The sequence below is a fragment of the Drosophila albomicans genome, chromosome X (genome assembly GCF_009650485.2).
Source record: "Drosophila albomicans strain 15112-1751.03 chromosome X, ASM965048v2, whole genome shotgun sequence".
Lineage (NCBI taxonomy): Eukaryota > Metazoa > Arthropoda > Insecta > Diptera > Drosophilidae > Drosophila > Drosophila albomicans.
Window position 1 is genome coordinate 2789916 of NC_047627.2, and position 23931 is coordinate 2813846.

At 38.5% G+C, this 23931-nt stretch overlaps 1 protein-coding gene and 1 long non-coding RNA gene across 3 annotated transcripts in view; one reads left to right on the forward strand and one right to left on the reverse strand.

Annotated features, from left to right (window-relative positions):
• LOC127565172 (uncharacterized) overlaps positions 1–23931 on the reverse strand; it is a 57194-nt gene that overhangs the window by 18979 nt on the left and 14284 nt on the right. The gene's annotated exons all lie outside the window — the stretch shown is intronic.
• Positions 673–9452, forward strand: LOC117564147 (dynein axonemal intermediate chain 7). 2 transcript variants are annotated; one of them, XM_034242813.2, is made up of 13 exons: positions 673–1457; positions 1524–1612; positions 1701–2139; positions 2765–2925; positions 2995–3081; positions 3182–3381; positions 4553–4912; positions 4983–5139; positions 5963–7120; positions 7728–7849; positions 8440–8515; positions 8587–9256; positions 9370–9452. In XM_034242813.2, the coding sequence occupies exons 1-12, from the start codon at positions 1455–1457 to the stop codon at positions 9200–9202; spliced, it is 3468 nt and encodes a 1155-aa protein (XP_034098704.1). In that variant the 5' UTR covers positions 673–1454; the 3' UTR covers positions 9203–9256; positions 9370–9452. The 2 variants fall into 2 exon arrangements, with proteins under 2 accessions (XP_034098704.1, XP_051858404.1); XM_052002444.1 differs by lacking the exons at positions 8440–8515; positions 8587–9256; positions 9370–9452 and having other exon boundaries at positions 5963–7135; positions 7728–7790.

Below are 23931 nucleotides of genomic sequence, written 5' to 3' on the forward strand. Positions count from 1 at the left end.
TGATGGAAACTGGATGAACATATGACAATAAAAATGAGGAGAATCAGGATAGTTTTAATAAAAGTCTCCAAATATTGTACAGCTGCTGTACAAATTCTATACATATGTTTCAATATAACCGATTTCGTGCGCTCACCTTGTGACTATCAGAAAAATATAGAGAATCCAATGAATTGAAAAATCAGCTTTTTTTACAGCTTTTTTTTTTATAATTTTTCAGCTTTTTTGCATCGTTCTTCCCGTCAAAAACAGCTTTTTTTTCTTAACAAACTTTGGCAACACTGCAACCCACTCTAAATAGAGTATTAGCTACTGACAACAAAGGGATATTTTTCATAGATGATTTCTACTGAAAACAAGGCAAATAAGAAAACATGAGAACATGTTATAGTCTTTGATCCAGCACTGAATAAATACAAAACTTATAAATATTTACAAATTATTAATATTAATATTAATAATTTCTTTAAAAATATCAAAAATTGCTGATTGATCATCAAATCATTTAATTAATCGATTATACGTACGATATAATCGTACGGCTTAAGCTCATCGTTAAGTTGAATAATCGATTAGTGTCATCATATTTTGTCATCACTACAAACAGCTTTAACATTCGAATTTCGTGTCTTGAAGTAGGCGTACACGTGAGCATGGGCGTGGCAAGGGGCTATCACACCTTCGATGTGTCGCAGTGGGACAACAACAACAACAACACAAGCAAGACTGAGAGCACGAGTGAACGAAAGGAAGTAGGAAAGCAGAGAAAAAAACTATGAAAGCTTTCACGTTGATCCCCGAAGCAGCATTGGCCGCAAGGGCACAAGGTGCAAAATACAACGACGCCTCGTGACCAGCAGACTAACCACAAGTTATAGCTGCCCGCCTGCCCCCCTGCGTGCCCCCGTTGCCATCCTATCCATGCTGCTGCCCGGGCGCACCCTGGGGAGGTGAAAGCAAGTGAAAAATTTTTGGTGGGCGCTAAGCTTCCATGGAATATTTAATTATGGGACGCCACTGCCATGGCGTGTTGTCCTGTCCTGTCCTGTCCAGGTTGTCGAGGTTGCCAGCCAGGCAACCAGAGCCAAAAGCTGATGCCGCTGCGTCCGACGAGGCTGTAGCTGAAACTGATGTTTTGTGGTGCCCAGGAGACCGTTAGCAAAGGGATTAAAGTTGGAGCCAGGCGACTGTCCAAAGCTTAGCAACAACAACAACAACAACGGCAGCAATGAGAACTAGAATAACATGAAAGAACGACAAGTTGTAGCCATAGCTGCGCGCTTTGCGTTGGATCAATAAATGCCAGGTGGTTCGGCCCGGTTGGCCAGATGGCCAACTGGAAAGTGCAGAGAAAGTTGCAGCCAAACGGCAATTGGCAATTGGCAATTGGCAACAACGGAAACTGAAGCGGTAGCGGAAACGGAAACAGAGACGGAAGTACAGTCGCGACCAGCATGGTTAGTGTTTGCAAAAAGAACGCGTCATTAAATCGTATTTAAATAAATAATGCAATTCACTTGCAGCCACCCAAGAAGAAGCTCTCCAAAAAGGAGAAGGCACGCCTCGAGGCCGAACAGGCCGAGATGCTGCGCATCGAAATGGAGAAGGAGAAGTGAGTGTGAATGTGAATGTGAATCAATAAAAAATATGTGCATAAAACTAAAACTAAAATGCACCATATTCGCTTTATTGCCTCACAGACTAAAGAAGCTCGAGGAGGCGCGTCAGCGCAAGAAGCTGGAAATGGAACAGGCCAAGCATCGTCAGCAACAGGAGGTGACCGAGAATCGCTTTCGTCGTGGCCAGCTCAAGGATAGCATGCGTTTCTTTGACGCCGTTCACACCACCATCGAGGCCATCAAGGCTGGAGAACGACACGAGCGCGATTGGGATAAGTTTATGCGATGCAATGGGCTGCCAAATGCGGCAAGTGCCAGCGATTTGCGCAAATACATTCATCAATGGCATGCGGACATCGCCCGGCGCCAGAGCGAGGCACGCAATTGGCTGCTGCGCACCGATGAACGGACACTCCTCACCCAGGATGCCCACGTCTCGGATCTGACACGTGCGTCGCTGCGTCAGCAGCAGGGCAACCTGGGCGATGTCTATGCACAGCGCATTAAGGAAGTTCTAGGCGTAAGTGCATTTTCGCTTAATGGCCACGCTTACACATAACGGCCATACAGAATGAAGAGTTACCCTGATGCTTAGATTCATTCATATCACACTTAACGGCTACACTTACACCTGTATTGATGATTTAATTTCATCTAAAATGAAACCTGCACCTGAATTCATATCTCGCTTAACAATACCACTTATAATAGCCACTTTATCTTTAACTTTGCACTCATATACTAAATTAGCTAAAATGGAAGCTTAATGTCTTTCTTATTACATTTTTTCTTGATGCCGTTAAGGGAGTTAGCGTTTAACTTTCCACACTTATAGCATCTGCGTAAACATTCCACAATTCTCTTGTCTCAATACTTTCTTCTAAAATCACAGCGAAAGAATTACAGCAAAATGTGTTTGCTCCCTTTAGCGTCTCTCTACTTTTTAGCCGCAATAAGTTGCAGCTAAGTGAGTTGGCGCTTAAATTTTACATCTTACAGATACTCAACGAGCTAGCATTTATTAAACTTTAACTTCCCACTCTCAAATAATTAACAGCATAACGTAATACGTAATACTTAACGGCCATTATTGAGGCCTATAAGCGAGTCGGCGTTTAACTTGAACTTTCGATTCTTACACTCAGATACTCAACGAGCTGGACGAGTCGCTGCTGTACACCAAAGAGCGTTCGGCACACATTGCCATTGATTTGGCCAAGTTGAAGACTGAGATGCGTGTGTTTCTCAAACAGCACCTCGACGAGTTCACCCACAAGACAATGTCGCACATTGAACGTGACATGGAGTAAGTTCATCGTGTATGCCTCCCTCTTCTCAATCTTCTCCTCAATCACAATTTCTATTCGCTTTGCAGAATCGATAGGCCTGGCGTCTCGAAGCACATATACAGCTCCGATGTGTTTCAGAGCTTCATCTGGACCTTCTCCAAGGATGCCCAAATGTGCGCAACGAAACCCAATTAATCGCCTAATCGCCTTTAACTAATTTTCCCTTCTTTATGCCACACACACCCGCACACACACACGGACACACAACAACAGTGCTGTTAATCCCAAGGCGCGCATTGGCGAACAATCGGCCCACAATGAGATCGATTTTCCCACCATCGAGATGAACATCTCACTGCCACCCACTGTGCGCCTGCAGAGCTCGGCACTGCGTGGTCTTTGGCTCAATTACGACCACTTCAGCGACTATTGCAGCAGCTTCCAGCTGCGCCATGCACGCTCCGAAAATGCCAGTAAGTTTTCCATCACCAAAAACATTTGCTACACACTCGTACTTATCGTACTACTTTAGCTGCTCAACTTGTTTAGCCATCTTATTTATAACAACAACAACAACAACAACGATAAAATCAACAACATTTTTGCCATCAAGTTAAAAGCAAACTAAAAACTTTGTATGTGCACTTTAATGATTTTTGGAAATTTCAACATTTTACAAAGTTTCTATTCTGCATTTTAATTTCAACATTTGAAGAGGTAGTTTCTATGTTTGGAAAATACATAGTACAAAATTATTCAACCGATTTAACAACTTTTTTATACTATTGCATTAATAAATGAAGCTGCACACATTCAAATAACAGCACTATCAAAACTTATTTCCCTAAAAAGAGTTCACTAAATTAAACAGTTCAACAACAATACGGAATAATTGTCGAATTAAAAATACAAAGGAAAAATATTTTTTGGAAAACAACTTACTGCTAGTTATAGGATTAACAACAAAAGCTACCTATAAAAATGTTTAATTTAATTTAATTTTACAATAGTACGTCATTAAACAGTTTTGCTTTTGTTTTGTAGAAAAATGATTTAATATATTTAGCTTGCTTTACTCAGATTTTGAATACAGCTGCGAAATTAAATATAGCATAACTTTCAATATCTTTTCTGCTAAATAAATTCACTATAAACCACCTTATTTTTATTTTTTAACGTAACAAAGTTAAATTAGGATTATGTAATTTAACTTTGTTTAATATTAAAAAATATCTAAATTCTATATAAAAACAATTGTTTTCGGAATATGTATTACAAGAACCTTTAGTTTTTTGATTACCACGAAAAAGTTGAAAAATTGGTGCTAATTTTAGTTTCGCAGTTGTTTTTGGCATACTTAACCTTTGAATGAGTTACGAATGCTGATGCTATTAAGTTTCTTTAATTGACTATCTGATGTGTTTTGTACTCTATGGTACATATATTTTAAATGTATTAGTATACCGAAATATCAAACCTAGCGTTCGGTATATATTTTGTATTGTTATAGAATATGATTTTGTTGAAAATAGATAGCGGATGACTCAGCTTTCTCACTTGTTAAATTCAAACTTGTTTATCACTCTATTAATACAACTCTTAAAATGTCGCTCGCCACATTTGTACTGTTCTGCTATTCCACAGCGATTCTGCGACAAACGAAGAGGGAGTGGCGCAAACGCAAAGAGATACTCCAATCGATGCTGGACGAGTGCGCACGAGAGATACCATTATCGGAGCTGGAGCAGCTCACCCAGGAGCAGCACTCGGCGAGCTCGCTGCCGCCCAAGGAGCGCAGCTACGATGTGGACAAACTCTACGCTCAATACGAGGATGAGCTGAACAAGGCGCGGCGTCGAGCCATCGGACCCGAGGCCTATGGCATGCTGGAGACGGATGTGAATCTGCGCAAATATCGCATCATTGGCGGCGTCTATTGCATTGATTTCCTCGAGACGCCGCAGCAGGATAAACAGCTCAACGCACGCTCCTTTATACGCACCAGTGTGTGGCAAGCAAGCATGAATGAATGAACTCTGACTGAGCATTGATTGACGCTCTACTCTCATTGCAGTTGCGGCCGCAAACAGTCTGATGCACAAGGAATACTATCAGACCTATCATCCTCCGCCTCCAGTGCTGCCCGGTGTGCGGCGTCTGCCCGAGGAAATTGAGGCTGAGATGCGCATGATTGAGGCGGCGCTGGACAAGCTGGCATTGGTTACTCTCCAGTAAGTACAGAGAAAACTAGTAGCGGAGTTTTGAAACGATCATTGAATAAGTTGATACAAGTGCAGAATAAAAAACAACGCTCTTTAAATAGTGAATCGTATTGAAAACATGCCAAAATTGAATGTGGGAGACTCATTTCCGAATCAAGATTAAATTTCTGCCATGATTACAAATGTTTCTTTGGAAAAATGTTGAAGTTATTGAACCCACAACGAAAAATCTTAAATCAAACAAGAATCTGTATCTTACAACAATTTTATTTTCATGTCAAAACATTTAATGAAGATTGAGATCTTGTTTCAACAACTTTAATAGATTCAAATCATATTTTGGGCGTTTGTTTTTATGATCGCAAAATTCTGAAGCTCATGATTTTTATTTCAATTTTTCGAACTTCGATTTTCACTCTGTGTAAGAAAAGTGTCAGGAAAATTAAATTTTTTATCTTAAAACGAGTTTTGTTTCAATGTTAAAAGGTTGAATAAAGATTGAAATGTTGTTGAAACAACATTATTAGATTACAATTTTATGTCGAGCATGTTTTGAAGAACACAAAGTTCTCAAGCTGAAGATTTCTTTTAGTTTTACTCTGCATAAGAAAAGTGTAAGCAAACCCGAGCTATCAATTAATCGATTCTTAAGTTCGTGGTCTTGTTTTTGTACTTCTTTATCTGCTAACGAAGTTTAACGAAGTTTGACTTTCAAGTGATGTTTAGATTAAATGTTGTTGAAAATGAAATCAAGCTTGGATATTCAAATGAAATTTGGCAAGATGTGTAATTCGATGTAATCTTAATTGTCCATTCTCGACTTTAACTGCAGATTGCCTGACTCTGTCATTTGGTTTGAGCCACCCATCGCCTGTCGCTGGGAGACGCATACCGAGACGCTTGAATCGCAGCTGGCGGATGGCGTCAAACCAGCTTCAGTTGGAGCAGCAGCAACTGATGCAGCAGCAGCAAGTGGCGCTGTGGCAGAGACAACTGCCACGCCCACAGAGGCCACACCGCTCTCGACAAACGCACAGCCCAGTCCGCTGAAGAGCTCGCCACGCGGTCCGGCCAAGCTGCGCTCCCAAAAGTCCGATTTGGCTGGCGCACAAGGCGGCGCCCAGAAGCTATACGAGATTGGCGACTTTGATCTGCGCGCAATACCCAGCAATGTGGATCTCTATGGGCTGGTGAAGGATTTTGTGGTGCCGCGACTGCCGCAAGGCTTTTGTGTGCGCCTCGAGCAGACGACACCACAATCGAGCAGCGGCCAGCCGCAGCGTCAAGTGATGTTCCTCGCTCGGCAAGCGCACGTGCGACTGGGCAACGTGGCTCAGGTGACAGCAGCCGCAGCAGCAGCAGCTGCGATGGCCACATCACAAAGTGCGGCACAAAGTGATTGCCAGCGTGGCATTGGCGACGAATTCCTGGACACCAATGAACCCGCGGAACTCTTTCCGCCGCTCTGCTTTGACAAGCTGCTCAAGTTTCGCAGCCAAGCGCGTCCGCCGCCGATAACGTCGAGCTCGTGCTACTTGTTCTCGCAGCTGATCGAGGACATGGATCGTCTGTGGCATTTGCAATTGCCACGCGAACAGCAGGAGGAGTTGCTGCAGCAAATCTCCGAGCAACTCTCGCCCAGCGGTTCGCAGCACGACGTCACCGAGGAGCTGCCCGAGGACATGCGTCCGCTGAGCCAGGAGCTCCAAGAGGTGCTCCAGCCAGCGACAGCGGTTGCCGCCTTTGCCTACTACACTGGCATCTCGTTTGTGCGTGACTCGCAGCTGCCTGGACAATCGGAGCCGGAGTCGACATCGAAGTCAGCTGGCAGCCAAGACAGCAGCGACGATGACGATGATGATGACGACGATGACAGCATTCTGGAGCTGCTCGATGGTGGCGCCGGCAATGATTCTTCGGCGGGTGCCACACTGCAGCAGGGACTCAGTCACAACAGCAACAGCAACAACGATAGTTGTGACAGTGAAGCGTACGAATCGAAATAGTTATTTCTATATCCATATCCATCTATGTATATGTGTGTGTATCTTTATCTATATCTATATCTATATCTATATCTATATCTATATCTATATCTATATCTATATCTATATCTATATATATATCTATATCTATATCTATATCTATATCTATATCTATATCTATATTTATAACTATATCTATATCTATATCTATATCTATATCTATATCTATATCTATATCTATATCTATATCTATATATATATCTATATCTATATCTATATCTATATCTATATCTATATCTATATCTATATTTATAACTATATCTATATCTATATCTATATTTATAACTATATCTATATCTATATCTATATCTATATCTATATCTATATCTATATCTATATCTATATCTATATCTATATCTATATCTATATCTATATCTATATCTATATCTATATCTATATCTATACCTATACCTATATCTATATCTATATCTATATCTATATCTATATCAATATATATATCTATATCTATACATATATTTCTATATATATATATATCTATGTATCTATATATCTAAATCAATGACTATATCTATCTCTCGATATCCCTTTTAGACGCAGGCAGAAGATGAGCAGCACGGCAGCCATCACGCAGGGCAAGTGGAGCACCCGCGATGTCCATGACACTAAATTCAATGAGGACAAGTTGTCAATACAGTTCCGTACCGGAAGATTGGGTGAGTGAATCATTAACTAATTGACTCTACAATTTGTTATCAAACTATTCCTTATGAACACAAGAACTTCAACTAGAAATATTTCCTGCATAGATTTTAAAATCCCTAATCAAACCTGCTTTAACTAATTCGAAAAGCTTCTATTAATGTAATCCAAGGAAACACAAGAATTTCAATAACTTTTAAACGAATTGATCATTTTGTTTGCTGTAAATCGTAATGAATTATTGCAGTTTTAGTCAAGATTTACAATGGTTTTCTTTTTAAAATAGTCAACGCAGTTAAAAACTTGTTTATTTTTTCAACATGTTCTTCAATGCGCTAATGTAAATAAATCTAGGATTCATTTCTGAAGTTGTATTGTTGTTAAATCTATAATTGTTAAATATATCTCATTTTTGGGATAAATTTAACATTTCCAATCCAGGTCTAATACATAACTGTATAGCAATACACAATTCGAAGCATTTATCTATTAACATTATTTTAAACTAATTTTATAGCAAATCTCCATTTTATAGTCAATTCCTCTGCTTTTTTAAATATAATAATCAAGTCCTAATCGATTATCCGTTTTATTTCCCGCTTAGGCATCTTTGGCTTTGCGCTGAACAAATATAGTAACATGCCGTATCAAACCTGGGATCTGCGACCGGACATGAAAAAGCAAGTATCTCTCTATCCAAACTCTTATGGATGACGAAAACGTAATGCATTCCTCGACCTTTACTTTACAGCCTCGGCACAATACTCTTTAGCTTCACGGCGTCGCTAATCAGCCTGGACATGACCATCACAGAGGCGGGCTACACGGTCAACAATTTCCAGGGCGGCAGCACTCAAGGCATTACCGAAATGATTGGCAAGACGCTTTCGCTGTCGGAGCTGAAGGCGACCCTCATTCTCTCAGCTGTGGACATTTTCCCAGACGAGGATGCCTTCTGCTATACGGAGGGATCGTGCGAGAAGAACTATGTGATGGAGATGCATACGTATGCCTGCATTTCCACGCTTGCCCTCTCGCATAATTTCAGCTGGTCACGGTGGAACCTCTTGGCGGGTTCACGCACTGCTGTCCTGCTGATTCGAGAGCTGCTCGAGGGCAAAAAAGTGCCATACTATTCCACTCTGCTCGTCACGCCGCTGAAGACCTCGATCATTGATTGCACCGAGGTCTCGGCGAGCTTCAATGCGGTGGGCATTGCAGGCATGGAATACTATGCCGATCTCTATCAGCTCTCGCAGGCTCATGCTCAGCCTGTGAGCTTGGAGAAGCAACGCACGATGAGTCCCATACTCAGGGATAATGTGGCCAGCATTCTGAAGGGCATCAGACCACTCAGTTTGTGTTAGTTGAAAAGTGTGCGAATTGCATATTGATGAGGAAATAAATAAGTCAATATAAAGGTAGGATTAGAGCGATATTGTCGCAGATTGATCGCAAATGAACGAACTAAAATGATCTATTCAGAAAAGTAAAAGAACTTAATAAATTAACATTCTCTCTCTTTTTAATTTAGTTGTTCTATTGGAATTGGATGTGTTACTAGGATGAGATTATTATAAGATAAAGGTTGCGAAATACATTTAAATTAGGATATAAATATAAAGTTTGGATAAGTGCGATAGTCTTGCGATATAGTTTGCTGATCAGAAAGAACAAACGAACTTATTCAGTATATTTGACCGATGTTTCCCCATATGTATACATTTTGATTTGAACCATTATGAATGTTTAAGCATGTGTTTACTCAAATATAAGACAACTAACTATTTAATCAGCAAGCAAATATTGTTGAATTCTTTGGTTAAGAAAGTTGTAATGGATTCGTACCTCGCGTCTAATTAAACTGCTCGATTTTAGAGAGCCTCATTTGAATGTTTGCTTGCAAAGCTGATCGATAAATATTACCGCAAACCAATCAGAATAATTGAGACGTAATCCTGTAGTACAATGTGCGTGTGTATGTGTGTGAGTGTGTGCATTTCTACTCGGTTACTACAGATATCCCTGTAGACTATAAATACTGCAATTTTAATAAAGATTGATTGGCTGCAGCTCGAGCACATTTTCACTTGCAGCGGAATCGTTATTGAAACGCTCTTTATTTTACAGCTTTCGATTATAGCTATTACCACATCATACAAAAATACTATTTGCACAGCTCTGCCTGCCCTTTGACGTCTCCCCTCACAGAGAGAGGGAGAGGGTCAGCAGTTAAAATTATTCATTCGAAAGTACTCAAAAATCTGTGAACAAGTTTACAACAGTTGCTCCGCACTTGACCACGTTGGCTGAGCGAACAGAGAGCAGCGAGCGAGGGCCCAAGTCAGTAAGTTGATTGCAACAGTGAGTGTCAATTGGCACACATACACACACACACATACACACTCACACTCGGCACACACACAAAGAAAGTACACCCTCGCTGAGCTTTTTCAATTAAAGCATAAAAATAAATATGGCAACATGGGCAAAAATGTTGGCCAAGTCCTCGTATTTTAGCCCTCTTGACAATTTATGCAAAATGAAATGAAAGCCAAGCAAATGTTAGACAGAGTTCAACACAGGCAAATCCACACACACACGCGCACACATAAGACTCTTTCTCTGTTCTGTGATTTTTTTTTATATTTTCCGATTTTGCATTTTTGTTGGCGAGTTGCTAACAAAATTTATGCTCCGACAGCTAAGCGGCTTCAACTTTTATTTTTGCTAACCAACTGACCAGCTGTGCAACTGCTCAAAATGACACAAATAGTATGTATGCATGTGTGTGTGTGTAGGTCAAATGTACAACTATTTAATGGGCGTGGCATCAGCCTTTTATTCAACGCCAGGCAAAAACTGAATTAGCTCGCAATTTAGCTTCAACTAGCCAAAAAGCAGCAATAATATTCACTTTCATACTGAATACCAAACACACACACACACACACGCTTACAACGCAGACTCTCACACACACACATGCAGCGGAAAATGCCAGCATGTAAGCTCATTATGTATGAAATTCATACAAAAATCATGTATGGGCCGATTACTCGTGATTGAAACTTGTTCGTCGGCATTGAGTTGGAAACGAAAAGTTCAATACGTATACCCGAAGCAAACGCATTAAATCAAACAGAGTACTGAATCAGTACTCGAGTATGAGCAAAAATGTCATACTCGTTGCAGCTCTCTGGTATGAATGAGCCGGAAAATTGAAAAGCAGCTATTGTCAATTGCACAGCTGGAAAAGCTGCACATCTTTTTTTTTTCTTTTTTTTTTTTTTTTGCCAATAAATCAATTTTGCGGTCAGACAATATTTGTTAATAATATTTGCAAATTAAGCACTCTACTTGGCAACTTCAAATATTTGCTTGATTGATTCATAATTAGCTCCGTATATTATGATTATTATAATACAGCACAAGTATGTAACAAAAGGCACAATGGAGCATCTCCGATCTCTTAAATTATATTCTAATCAGAGACAACAGCTGAAACGACATAGCCATGTCCATCCATCCGATGTTATTAAGTATCTTTCGTTGACAATCTGTTATATATTTTAAATGTAATATTATATCGTTATACGAAATATTGTCTTTGGTATTTTTTAGTATTTTTTACCGTATTAGTGTATATCAAATACAGACTTCAGTATATTTCAGATTTCTTTCGGTATATTACCCGTTAGGGAGAAGAGTAATATATACCAAATATAATACGATATACCAAATATAGATGTTGGTATTTTTTTATGTATTTTCGGAACATTTTTTTGTTGACAGTCTGATATATATTTTAAATATAATATTATATCGATATACCAAATATTGCCTTGGTATATTTTAGTATTTTTTGGTATATTATGTTATCCATGGTACATTTTTAACATATTAGACTTCAGTATAGGGAGAAAAGTAATACCAAATTTAACACGATATTTTCGGAATATTCTTTGGTTCACAATCTGGTATATTACGTTCTCTATTTTAAATTTTTAACGTACGAGTATATATGAAATACAGACTTCAATATATTTCAGTATATTTTCGGTATAATAATTTAATATATTTTATGGATAATACCGTGCTGTTTTGCTTGTATATTCTATGGTATATTTTCAGTGTAATAGTATTTCGATATATCTTCGTTAAATGTTGGTCTGTTTTCGGTATATACTTTGATATATATTAGTATCTGATTCTAGTATATTTATGAAGTACATTTGAAAGCTTGTTAAAAAAGTGGTGGCGGGTATCTCACATTCGATCACACTCGAATGTTCATTCTTACTTGTTATTATTGGCTGCTGTTGCAATCATTGCGATGATGATTTGGCTGCTTTCTGACTGCGGCAGTGTTGAAAATGCTGTGGGCTCATTTTGTTTGCGGCTTGCGGGTGTGCAAGTGTCAAAAACGGAAACGGAAACGTAGCTTGCACTTCGCCAACAAACAAAAATGTATATGCCGCAAATCAACCGCAGCCCCACAGCGAGTTGCCTGCCACCTGCCATCTGCTATCTGCCACCTGCTCTCAACAGGCAACCACACAACTGTGTTATGCGGTTCGGGGCATGCTCATTGACAGCAGCAACAACAACATCAACAACAGCAGCAGCAGCAGTAGCGAGAGCAAACAGAAGATAAAACCACACAAGCCCAGAAAAACGAACGAGAGGGAAAGAGAGAGAGAGAGAGAGAGAGTGAGAGAATGAGAGATTGGGAGGCGAGGAGAAAATGAAGAAAAATATTTCAAAATTAAGTGCTAAATGTGTCAGCGTCGAGCAAAACGTGCAAACATGCTAAATCTTGTTGTGTTTTGTTTCAGTTTGTTCACATTTTGCGCAGCGTTCTCGTTTTCGTTTTTGGTTTTTGGTTTCGGTTTTGCGTTGCGTTTAGCATTGAATTCAATTTGGGGATTTTACTGAGAGGCCGCTGCGGCTGCTTAGCTCAACCAGAAGAACAAACACTTTCTAATTATTTATTCATATATAGCAACGAGAGCGAGAGAACAGAGAACAGTGAACAGATGTGGGCAGGCGGATGTTAGGTTGGGACGGGCCAGTGATGCCAGTCGCTCATTAACAAAACAAACGACAGCCCAAGCGGCAGACAAACAGGCGCCGCGGGCAAATTGTAAAAGCGGGTAAACCGGGAGCGGGGGAAGCGTGTCGAGGCGGAGAACGGAGGTGGGGCAGGCTTGTCGAGCCACAGACAGCTGGGCGCCAACGTTGACGTTGCCGGTGACCTTCACACACGCACACACGCACACACCCATACACCCATGCACACACAAACACAAAACACGCGCACACATTAGATTGCGTATACGCAGCGTGCGGCAGCGACGTCGGCGGCTGAGTGAAAGAAATTGAAAGTAGGGACGCCGCATTAAGGGATAACTCGCTCTGAATATGTTAATTTACCAGTCAGAACATTTAACATGTACGATACGATTGCGTGGGTGTGCGTGTGTGTGCGTGTGTGTGTGTGTGTGTATGTGTGTGCGGCCTGTCAATAGAGTTGTAAGCAAAATGTGCCTCATCTGCATATAAAGCGATAAATTTATCGTTTGGCATAGTGATCACAGACCTTTGAACTACATGCTTGACAGATGTTATTATAATAAAGAAATCAGCACAGATTCAGAAAAATAAGATAATTATATAGTACTATATACATTTCAATATGTATTTGTAGCTTATAATTGATGAATGAAATCAAATTAGTTGCGAAAATATAATTATATTATATATTCAAATGTTTTCTCAAATGAGGAACCTAAGTAAGTAAGTAAGTAAGTTTTGGCAGCCAGACACAAAATTGTATAATATTTTTTAAACTTTCGCTTTTCATTTCAGATAATATATTAAATTAAATTTAATTGCTGTAATTATTGTGGTATATCTGTTACACAGAGGGTAGAGTGGTATTATAACTTTATGCCGGTATGAAACGCATGTAATATGCAGAAGAAAATATTTTTGTCAATCACATAAAAATCATAAAATTTATTTATGAAATAATTGCATGTATATGGATACCTCATCATAGTTACTTTGATTGATATACCAAATATAGCCTTCGGTATAGTTTAGAATGTTTAAGAATATTTATTAGGTATATTTTAAGAGATGGTATATTTTGAGTATAGTGGTATGTTAATATACCAAATATAGCCTTCGGTATAGTTTAGAATGTTTAAGAACATTTATTAGGTATATTTTGAGTATAGTGGTATATTAATATACCAAATATAGCCTTTAGTTTAAATTAGTATTTTATATTATATATTAATAAGGTATTGTTTAAGATTTGGTATATTTTGTACTAAATGGAATATCGATAGTATAATAATATACCATATATAGCATTCAACATATGTATGTTAGTATTCTTTCTGTATATTAATAAGGTAATGCTGCACTATTTTGCTTTCAATTATTCTCGCACCCTAGACTGTAGCTTTTTTTTACTTGAGTTTCGCTACAACTATTTAAATCTCTTCGTCAATATATTTAATCTTGTATCTACCTGATAGCTAATTTAACATATGAAATCTAAGCTGTTTTAACTGCTATACATTTAACTATAAAAGTGCTCATCAACTATTAATCATTTCCCTTAACGTTCACTCGTTTACTATCTCTCAGCTTTAATCTGCTTAAGCACATTCTTTTCCGTTTACTAATTGCAATTAGCATAATCCAATTGGCCACCACAAAACAAAAAGAAGAAAAGAATTATCGGCTCATAACTTCTGGCAAGAGTCTCGACTATCTCAGCTGTCGGATCGCTTGTCAGCTGTCGGTTATTTATAGGCCAGGAGGCGGAAGACACGTGTGTGTGAGTGCGAATGCGAGTGTGTTGACTGTAAGTGTAAGTGTAAGTGTGTGTTGCACAGTTGTACAATGGGCAAAGACATTAGGAACCGTGTGGCATTAGCATACACGAGCACAGAGTGCCATAAAAGTAACGCTACATCCACTTAAACGCCGAAGCTGCAAGAGCTGATTTTTGCTCTGAGCTTAAGCTCGAGCTCGGCATCCAAGACTTGCATAATACCATGCCATGCTATGCCACACAGCCAGCAGCATCAGCATCTTGTGTTGTTGTGCTACACAGCTGCCAGTCGCTCTGGCTGCGGCTCTGGCTGCTGTTTGCTGTTTGCTGTTGTTGGCATTAAACATTCGCGCGTTTTCACAGCAGGCGACCAACAACAAAAGCCATTGCCAAGTATTACATGTGTTAAATGACAAACATAACTATGCATATACTCTAGCCATTGTATCTATGTGTGTGTGTCAGTGTGTGTGACACAGTGTATGCCAGAGTGAATTTTTACTTTAATCAAGGCAAAGGCAGCTGCCGCACTAAAAATGTTGCCTGGCGCAAACAATAAATTTTTGCCACTGCTGCTGCTGCTGCTTCTGCTCCTCTTTCTCCTTTTCCTTCTCCTCGCATTGTCTGCATGTGTGTTTGTGAATTTAATGCGCGGCTTTTGTTGCCGTTGCCGTTGCCGTAGCCGTTGCCATTGCCGTTGGCGTTGGCATAAAATTCGTATGCGACGCGCACAAAAGTATGCAACGTAATTTAAGTTAATAGCAAGCGACTTTTGAGGCTGGTTTCCCTCAGTCAAGTCTATTCAAATTACAATTCATTATGCGCCCAGCGCTAAGTGTGCGTGTACACCTTCTATCTCTGTCTCAATCGCCCGCTCTCTCTCTCTCTCTCTCTCTCTCAGTCTCTCTGTCTCTTTCGACTTGGCAGCTGCAGCTTGAGAACTTCCGCCTCGCAAGCGACACTTGAAATGCATTGTTGTTGTTGCTGCCGCTGGCTCTTGGCATCATATGTATTCGTGAGTATATCTGTGTGTGTATGTGTGTGTGTATGGCAACATGTGGTATGTGTGATTGTTGTCTGCATTGTTGTTGCTGTTGCAATTTGCGTCAAATTTCGAGTTTAAGTGTCAATTACAACAAGCAAAACAAGGCGAACACTTTCGACTGCTGCCGTTTGCTGCTGCTGTTGCTGTTGCTACTGTTTTTGGAGCGCTTTAACACCTGTCTGACACTCATACTCACACACACACACACACACACACATCCTTATGAAGCACATGTGTGTATTGCTACCCTCTGTTCGACTCTGCTCTGCTCTTCTCTGCCCTGCCTCCAAAGCTGTCAGCGTTCGTCAAGCTGTCAGCTTTGGCTTTTCATTTCATTTCGTTTCGTTTCGTTCCGTTTCGCCTTATATAATACTCTAGAGCAGGCAGCAGCTGCTCAGTGGGGTAGCTTAGTGTCACAAACTTTTCATGGATTCAACAAAAATAAAACAAAAAAAATATGCATCATAATATGACAACACTATAAATTCACTGACGAAGAGACAGAGACTTAATGTTATTTAAATTTTCAATTGAACATATGTAACTTAAATAATCATTTTTTTAAACATATATCAGATATAAACTATCGAACACAAAAAAGCAACATATTTAATTAAATTAAAAATTAAAAGTCATTTTGATTTCAACGAAATAATCTGACTAAACTACAATTTAAAAAATGTATATTGATTTAACTTTTGAGTTAAAATTTAAATATAAATAAGTTTAAAATATAATTGGATTGTAAAATAAAATAAAATAAATAATAAAATAAAATAAAATCTGAATAAAACTCCGTTATAAACTAACCAGTACAATTTTAAATTAAATTTAAAAAAATATATATCTACTTATTTGTATTTATATATATTTGTTGTTTGAATTAAAATTGGAATATGAATATGATTTAAGTAACATATAAGAAAAAGTACAATTTAAATCAAATATTATCGAATTGAATAGGATTACGGAAAAAAATGTTTAAATAAAATATATCTATTGCTCATTGACAATAAATGCAGGCTATCAAATTAAGTCTTAGTGAACTTCTCTTGGGCATTACAGGGTGGCAGCTAGTCGGGCAAGACTCGTTTGAGTCACATTTATTTTAGCTTTGCTTTCGTTTTACTTTTTCTTTAGTTGTTCTTCTTAGCTTTTGGCTCGCTTTTAACCTCCACTTTTGCGCCTAGGATGCTGCCAGCCACCTGCCTTCAAATTTGTGTCGTCTAAGCCAGTGCGTATGTGTATGTGTATGTTTATATATATATATGTGTTTGTGTTTGTGTGTGTGTGTTCTCAAATTTGACTTGCCTTCAAAGCTGTTGTTGCTGCTGTCGCTGTTGTTGTCGCTGTCGCAGTTGCCTCTTGACGACGATGACGCCGACGACTTTTGACTTTCTACGCTGGCATTTTGACACAGTTGATTACAGCGCCACCTAGCGACCGCACACGCAGCTAAGCGGAGCCAAGCGGGTCGCGAGGTCCGATGTAAGAGGGGGAAGGGCAGATTGTTGCGACGACTCTCTGTGCACTGTGCTGGTGGCAATATTTATGCAAATGGAGCACAGAGAGAGAGAGAGAGAGGAAGCGAAGCCACCACGCCCACACGAGGTTTAAGCGGCTGCAAAAAGTTTGTCATTCATTTTGGGATGCACAAGCGACCGCACACAGCAGAGCTCGAAATATGTGCATGTGCATGTGTGTGTGTGTGTTTATTAATTGCATTCCACAATTTATGCATTGCATTTGAATTATTTGCTCTGCGATTGTAAATTTCGTTGCACGGAGAGAGGAGCAGCTTCCTCAGAGCAGCTGCAAGAGCAAAAGTTCGGATAAGTACGACAACATATAGTACACATGTGCAGCATTATATACATACATACATATACATATACCTACATATATGTACATATGTGTGTGTGCAGACAAAAACAACAATTCGCTGACTGATTGGCGACTTCCCACAGGAAGGAAGCGATGGAAACAATCGCAAGCGATTTAATGAAATAAATTCACACGTGTACCCAAAAAATTGTCGAGTTATTTATACATTTTTTTCCAGAGTATTAAGGAACTGAAATACTAATAATCAAGGCAATGCATTTTATTTTAATAAATCATAAATAAATAGAAATGGCAAGAGACTGAATAACATTTGCATATTTAATTTGGTCAATTAAGCTAAGTTTATATGAAAAATACATTTAAAGCACTAACACAAAGTTTTTTATACATGGAAGAGAATATTCTTTACAAGTTGTCTCCTTTTTGCATGAGGAGTGAGTCAATGTTAATGCTGTTGCATTTATTCGTGTTGCAAAAGATTCAATCTTTCTTAGTCTCGCTCTCTCACTTTGGCAACAACAACATCAAAAAGAGTTCAGAAACCACCCCAATAAATTCAAACGCATTGAGACATCGGAACATCTACTCTAACAAATAAGCAAGTGCCTCTGTGCGATAGACACGATCAGCGAACACTTGCTTTGGCAACCAACTATCGCGCACTCGCTTGCACTCGCACAATAACATTGCCGAGCAATTCGAGTTCCCGTTAAAAGTATAGCGGAAGAAGTTGCTTAAACGGAAAACGATGCTAGTTGAGAGTACGTAAGACTTCGCAAGTAAATGTATAACAAAAGAGAATGCGAGTTCAGAAAAACAGTTGCTATTTAGCGATATGAGTATAGCGGAAGAAGTTGCTACTACTCATGTTGTAACGAAGTAGTTGCTAGTAAAGGTATATCGGAAGTAGATGCTACTTTGGATTCAATAAAATAGAAGAAAATTTCTATTAGGCGATCATTGTTGCATCGTTGTTACAATTGGAGAAGAGCAAGCGAAAAAATCGTTAGTAAACGTTAACTTCTGATTCAGAAGATGTTGCTTGAACCCAAGTGTTGAAGAGAAGAAAATTCTTGTTTAGATTATGCGAAAGCTATTAGTTAAATATGAACAATTTTGTATTAACTTATAATACTAAAATTACAGCTGACAGCTTGCGTACTTCTTTTAAATTTCAACGTCATGTTATCCTTTGGATCTTTTTGGTAGGTATTTTTTGTATTCCAAAAGCAAACTTTAGTTTAAAGAACTTATTTGAGATATTATTTATTTTGAAACCCCAAATCAGTGTCTGCATTGTAGCTCTTGAACGACACTCAACTTTATATACATATAAAATGCATAAAACTTGCTAATAACACTTTAATCTGGTGGAAAAAAGTTCAAATAAAGTTTGACTAGAAATTCAATTAAAATGCTTTTACTATTACAAATTTAAGATGCTTGAATTGTTCAACTATCAATTGACTTGGTTTCGGCAGTTCATTGATACTCTCTGCTCTCGGCTTGGCTCTTGAGTTATTTGCTTAATACTTTTCAAGTGGAAACTATCGAACAATGGTAGCTCAAAGTTTGGCAAACTAATTGAAATGAAAGTTGCGGTCGCGCTTTAAATACTTTGACTGCACGAGATTGCAGAGCGAACGAGCGAACAAGCGTGTTTTAACTGCCGAACCTCACCTGGGCGTATACTTAACGTGTTCCAGCAGATTCTGTTAAATGGCGAGCACCTGCTCCTGCTGACGAAATGTGGGGCAATGAGGCGTGGCTTGACCTCAGAAAGAGAGAGAAGGAGACAGAGAGAGAGAGAGAGAGAGAGAGAGAGTGTGGCAAAAGGAACAGCAATGGCAGCTGCGGCTGCTTACCGAAAATATTTGTACAAAGCAACTTCTTAAAAGCGAGCAACGAAAAAAAAAAAACATACATATTTATGCCAGCCTGACATGAATCTCTCTTTCTCTGTGTGTTTGTGTGTGATGCTGCTGCTGCTGTTGTAATCTAAACATTCCAGGGCACAAAGCATATGTATGTACGTGTGTATGTGTATGTATGTGTGTACACACATAGGTGTGAGTGTGTGTAATTTGAGCATCTGCACGTACGCAGCTCGAGTTGCAGGAGCAAGAGCAATAAAACAGAAAAATTTCACAAGCTGATGAAAAGGAAATGACCACAAATTGACGTCGCAATGTGCGCTCACACACACACACCCACACACGTACAAAGGGAGAGAGATAGATAGATACTCGCTGAACGATTTAACGTATTTAATTTCTAGCACACACACACGCACACACACATATAGTAATGTGGCATGAAGTCGAACAAGCGGCTCGATTCTTAACTCAGCACGATGGCGTGCCTAGAAAAGTTCAGCAAACCCTAACAACAATAACAACAACAACACACTGTCTCTTGCTCTTATACTCATTCGCTCTCACTCACTCTCTCTCTCTCTCAGACTTTGCGTGTGTTTGCCTGTTAGAAAATAATTAAAACTTTTCGTGATTTCGTGCCAGTAGCTGCGATTTTTCTCAATTTAAAATGAATTCTGGCAACAACACCAACAACTGTTGCAGCTGCCAGTTGGGTGTGTGTGTGTGTGAGAGAGAGAGAAACCTTCCCTTCCCTTCCCTTCGCTTGATCACCCACCACTCACTAGTGATGCCACCCACAATGCTCACTTTTGATTAGTTATAGTTGTTGCTAATGTTGCTGCTGCTGCTGTTGCTGTTGCTGCTGTTGGCCCTGTTTACAACATTCGTGCAGCTTTTGATTAGCAGCAATTTTGTCGGTGTTGTTGCTGTTGTTGCACGAATAATCGACGCGCTTTCAAATCGCTTCCGCAACGTTTTCTCTCCTCTCTCTCTTTTGTTTTTTTTTTTTTTTTTTTTTTGCTGTGTGCGCCGAACATTTTTCGTTTTCTTTTGTGCCAATTTCAATTGATTTATTGATTGTGCGTGTCTGTGTATCTGACCTTAAAACTCCCCCAATTAAAACATTGCACCCAGCCAAAAAACAACAAAAATGCGATTTTTCGCAATTTGCACTCAATGCTTATTTTATTTGTTTTCTTGCTTGTTGTTGCTCGTTTTCTAATTCAACTAAAACGACGCCAACATTTCTCGCACTGCCTTCGTAGCGTTGCTTTTGTTGCCCACCTCGTCTCATTCGAACTCTATAAATAACAAATATAATACAAAATAAATGCGCCCTCAAAATTGAAAATTATAGCTACGCAATATATTAAATTGTTTAATACGCGAAGTGACGAAAATATGAGAAAACCGATCAGTATTTTTATACCTATACATAGGGTAGAAGGGACGATCTGGCCATGTCCGTCTGTCCGTCTGTGTGTCTGTCCGTCTGTCCGTATGAACACCTAGATCTCAGAGACTATAAGAGATAGAGCTATAATTTTTTTCGACAGCATTTGTTATATTTGCACGCAGATCAAGTTTGTTTCAAATTTTTGCCACGCCCACTTCCGCCCCCGTAAATCAAAAAATAAACAAGCGTAAATCAAAAAAATAACAAGCTTAATTGTAAAGCTAGAATTGCGTATATACAATAATAACTATAACATAGTATTTATGACTCCTGAAAATTTGGTTGCGTTCAGATAAAAATTGTGGAAGTTATTAAAGAAATACTTTTGTATGGGCAAAAACGCCTACTTACTAGGGGTCTTAGTTGCTTTGGCCGACAATCCGGTATATTGTGCCGTCTATGCTATATTTTGAATGCGGTACTATACCGATATACCAAATATACCATTTGGTATATTTTTTAGTGTTTTTAGTATATTCGGTATATTTTAATAATACCCCAAAATATATTTTTAGTATTTTTGTAGTATAATTGGTATGTTTTGAGAATAATACCGCAAAATAAATTGCTTTTATTTAAAATGCGGGTATCTCACAGTCAAGCACACTCGACTCTAGCTTTCTTACTTGTTTTATTTGACTTAATTAGTTTGTGATTCACATGATGCCTAATTTGTTACTTTGCTTGGCAATTTGGTATATTTCGGACTCAATAGCATAATTTGAATGTAATAGTATTATTTAAGAAATATAAACGTCGGTATATTTTGGCATTTCAGTCTATAAATTTGGTATATTTTAAGAATAATACCACTCTGTTTTGCCTTTATTTGACTGTAGCTTCTCTTATTTTAGTTTATCTTTGTTAAAGGTTTAAGTTGAATAGTTTGTGATTCAAATGCTGCCATCCTTGTTACTTTTGTCTGACAATCTGGTATATTTCGTTCTCAATAATATAATTTGAATGTAATATGTAGTACATTAATATACTATATGTAGACTATTGTATATTTCGGTATTTTTTCAGTATATTAAATTTATTTTTAAAGACATATATTTTAAGAATAAAACAGTTCTATTCGTTTGCTTGACAATCTGGTATATTGTGTATTCAATGTAAATCAAAATACCAAATATACTTTACACTTTATTTCAGTATATCATCTTGGTATATTTTAAGAATAATACCGCACTGTATCGCTTTCATGGGTAGCGAGTGTATCACAGTCGAGCTAACTCGACTGTTGCTTTCTTACTTGTTGTCTTTTTCAAAAAATCTTAGTTTGAATAAATTGTTATTTATATGGAAGCCACCTTAGTTACTTTTCTTGATAATCTGGTATATTTCGGGCTCAGTGGTATATTTCGAATGTACATCGATGTACCGAATATAACCCATATTATATATTTTAGTATATTTATTTGGTATATTTTAAGAGTAATACCGCACTATATTGCTTTCATTGAAAATGAGTTGCGAGTGTCTCACAGTCGAGCTCACTCGACTCTAGCCTTCTTACTTGTATTATTTTAGCTCAACTCTTTTAAATGTCTTTGTAAAATAGTTTATGATTCACATGTTGTATATTAAGCTCTTATCTGCATTTCTTTCACATTTCATAATTTCACTGTCTATATATAAATAGAAAATAAAATAATTTCATATTTTATTTCTGCCTTCCTGCTTCATTATGATTTATGTTTATGCTTTACTGCTTAATACGAAATCGATACACTGACCATTTTATGTTCTTTTCTTTTCTTTTCGTTTTTTTTTTTTTTTTTTTTGTTACGTGGGAAAGCCGAAGATTTCAAATCGTCGAAATGCTTTTTAGTGGATGAAATGAAAAAAGGGCAAGTGCAAAAATTGTTCGCACTTAATGCATTATTTTTGTTGTCACAGATGAAAATAGATTTTGGACTTTTGAGTACTTTCGGCAATTTGAGCTGGGTTTGAGTCATTCGTTTGGGTCATTCGTCTGGTTGGTAAAGTTGTCAACAATTATTTTGGTTGCTTCGCGATTTATTGCGACAGTTTTATGATGTTTTGCAGGGGAGTGAGAGGAGAGAGGGAGAGAGAGGTCAGCGTTTGAGCTGCTGTTTATCAATTGACACGCGCCTACTATAAAATGTATCTCGCAAAATGTTAGCTGGTCGTTGTTTGTTTGTTTGCATTTGTTGTTGTTGTTTGTTTACTGTTTGTTTTGCTGCTGCTGCTGCTACTGTTGGTTGTGTTAGGGCCCTCGAGGCACTTTTGAGTGTGTGTGTCCTTCGCATTTTGGGCGCGACGACGACGACTAAACTCCTATAAATATCGTTGACGATTTATCAACATGTCTTTTGTCCGATGTGTGTGCGTGTGTGCGAGTGTGTATCTAATGCGCGTGGGTCTATAAAATAGTATCTATAAGATACGATAAGATACAACACACACCAAAGTCAGCCGCTTGATCATCATCGTCGGCATCGGCATCAGCATCGGCGTCGGCCCATTTTCAATTTGTTTGATTTCGGTTGCCAATTTTTGACTTGTTCTTATACTCATTCGAATTCATTATTATGCCATGTCACCTAAGTTAGCTAATATGCCCACTCGCCATTCGCCATTCATTCCACACCCCATTTTTGTTGGTCGTGAGCATATTTATTAATGAGCCCTCGAATATCATCGACGCGTCGAGCAACTAAACTCGTGAATCGCACTGATCCGTGGAATCAAATAGACATTCAGACACAAGAACATGTGTTCGATTCAACTCAGTGCCAACTGTGTCAGCGACATTTTGTTGTAGTTTTCTGTGGTGCTGGGAAAACCCCACAAGCAGTTTCTCTATATATAGTTATCACTGTTTAAGGTGAAGTTTACATAACTCCCAGCGGATTAATCTATGTGTGTCTTAATGCAGTTCTTGACATTTGTTTATATACTCGATCGATAGGGCTTCCAAATATTTACGAAAGTAAACGAAATTTTACAGGCATTTATTTATATTAGATTTATACCTAATATATACCATATTTATT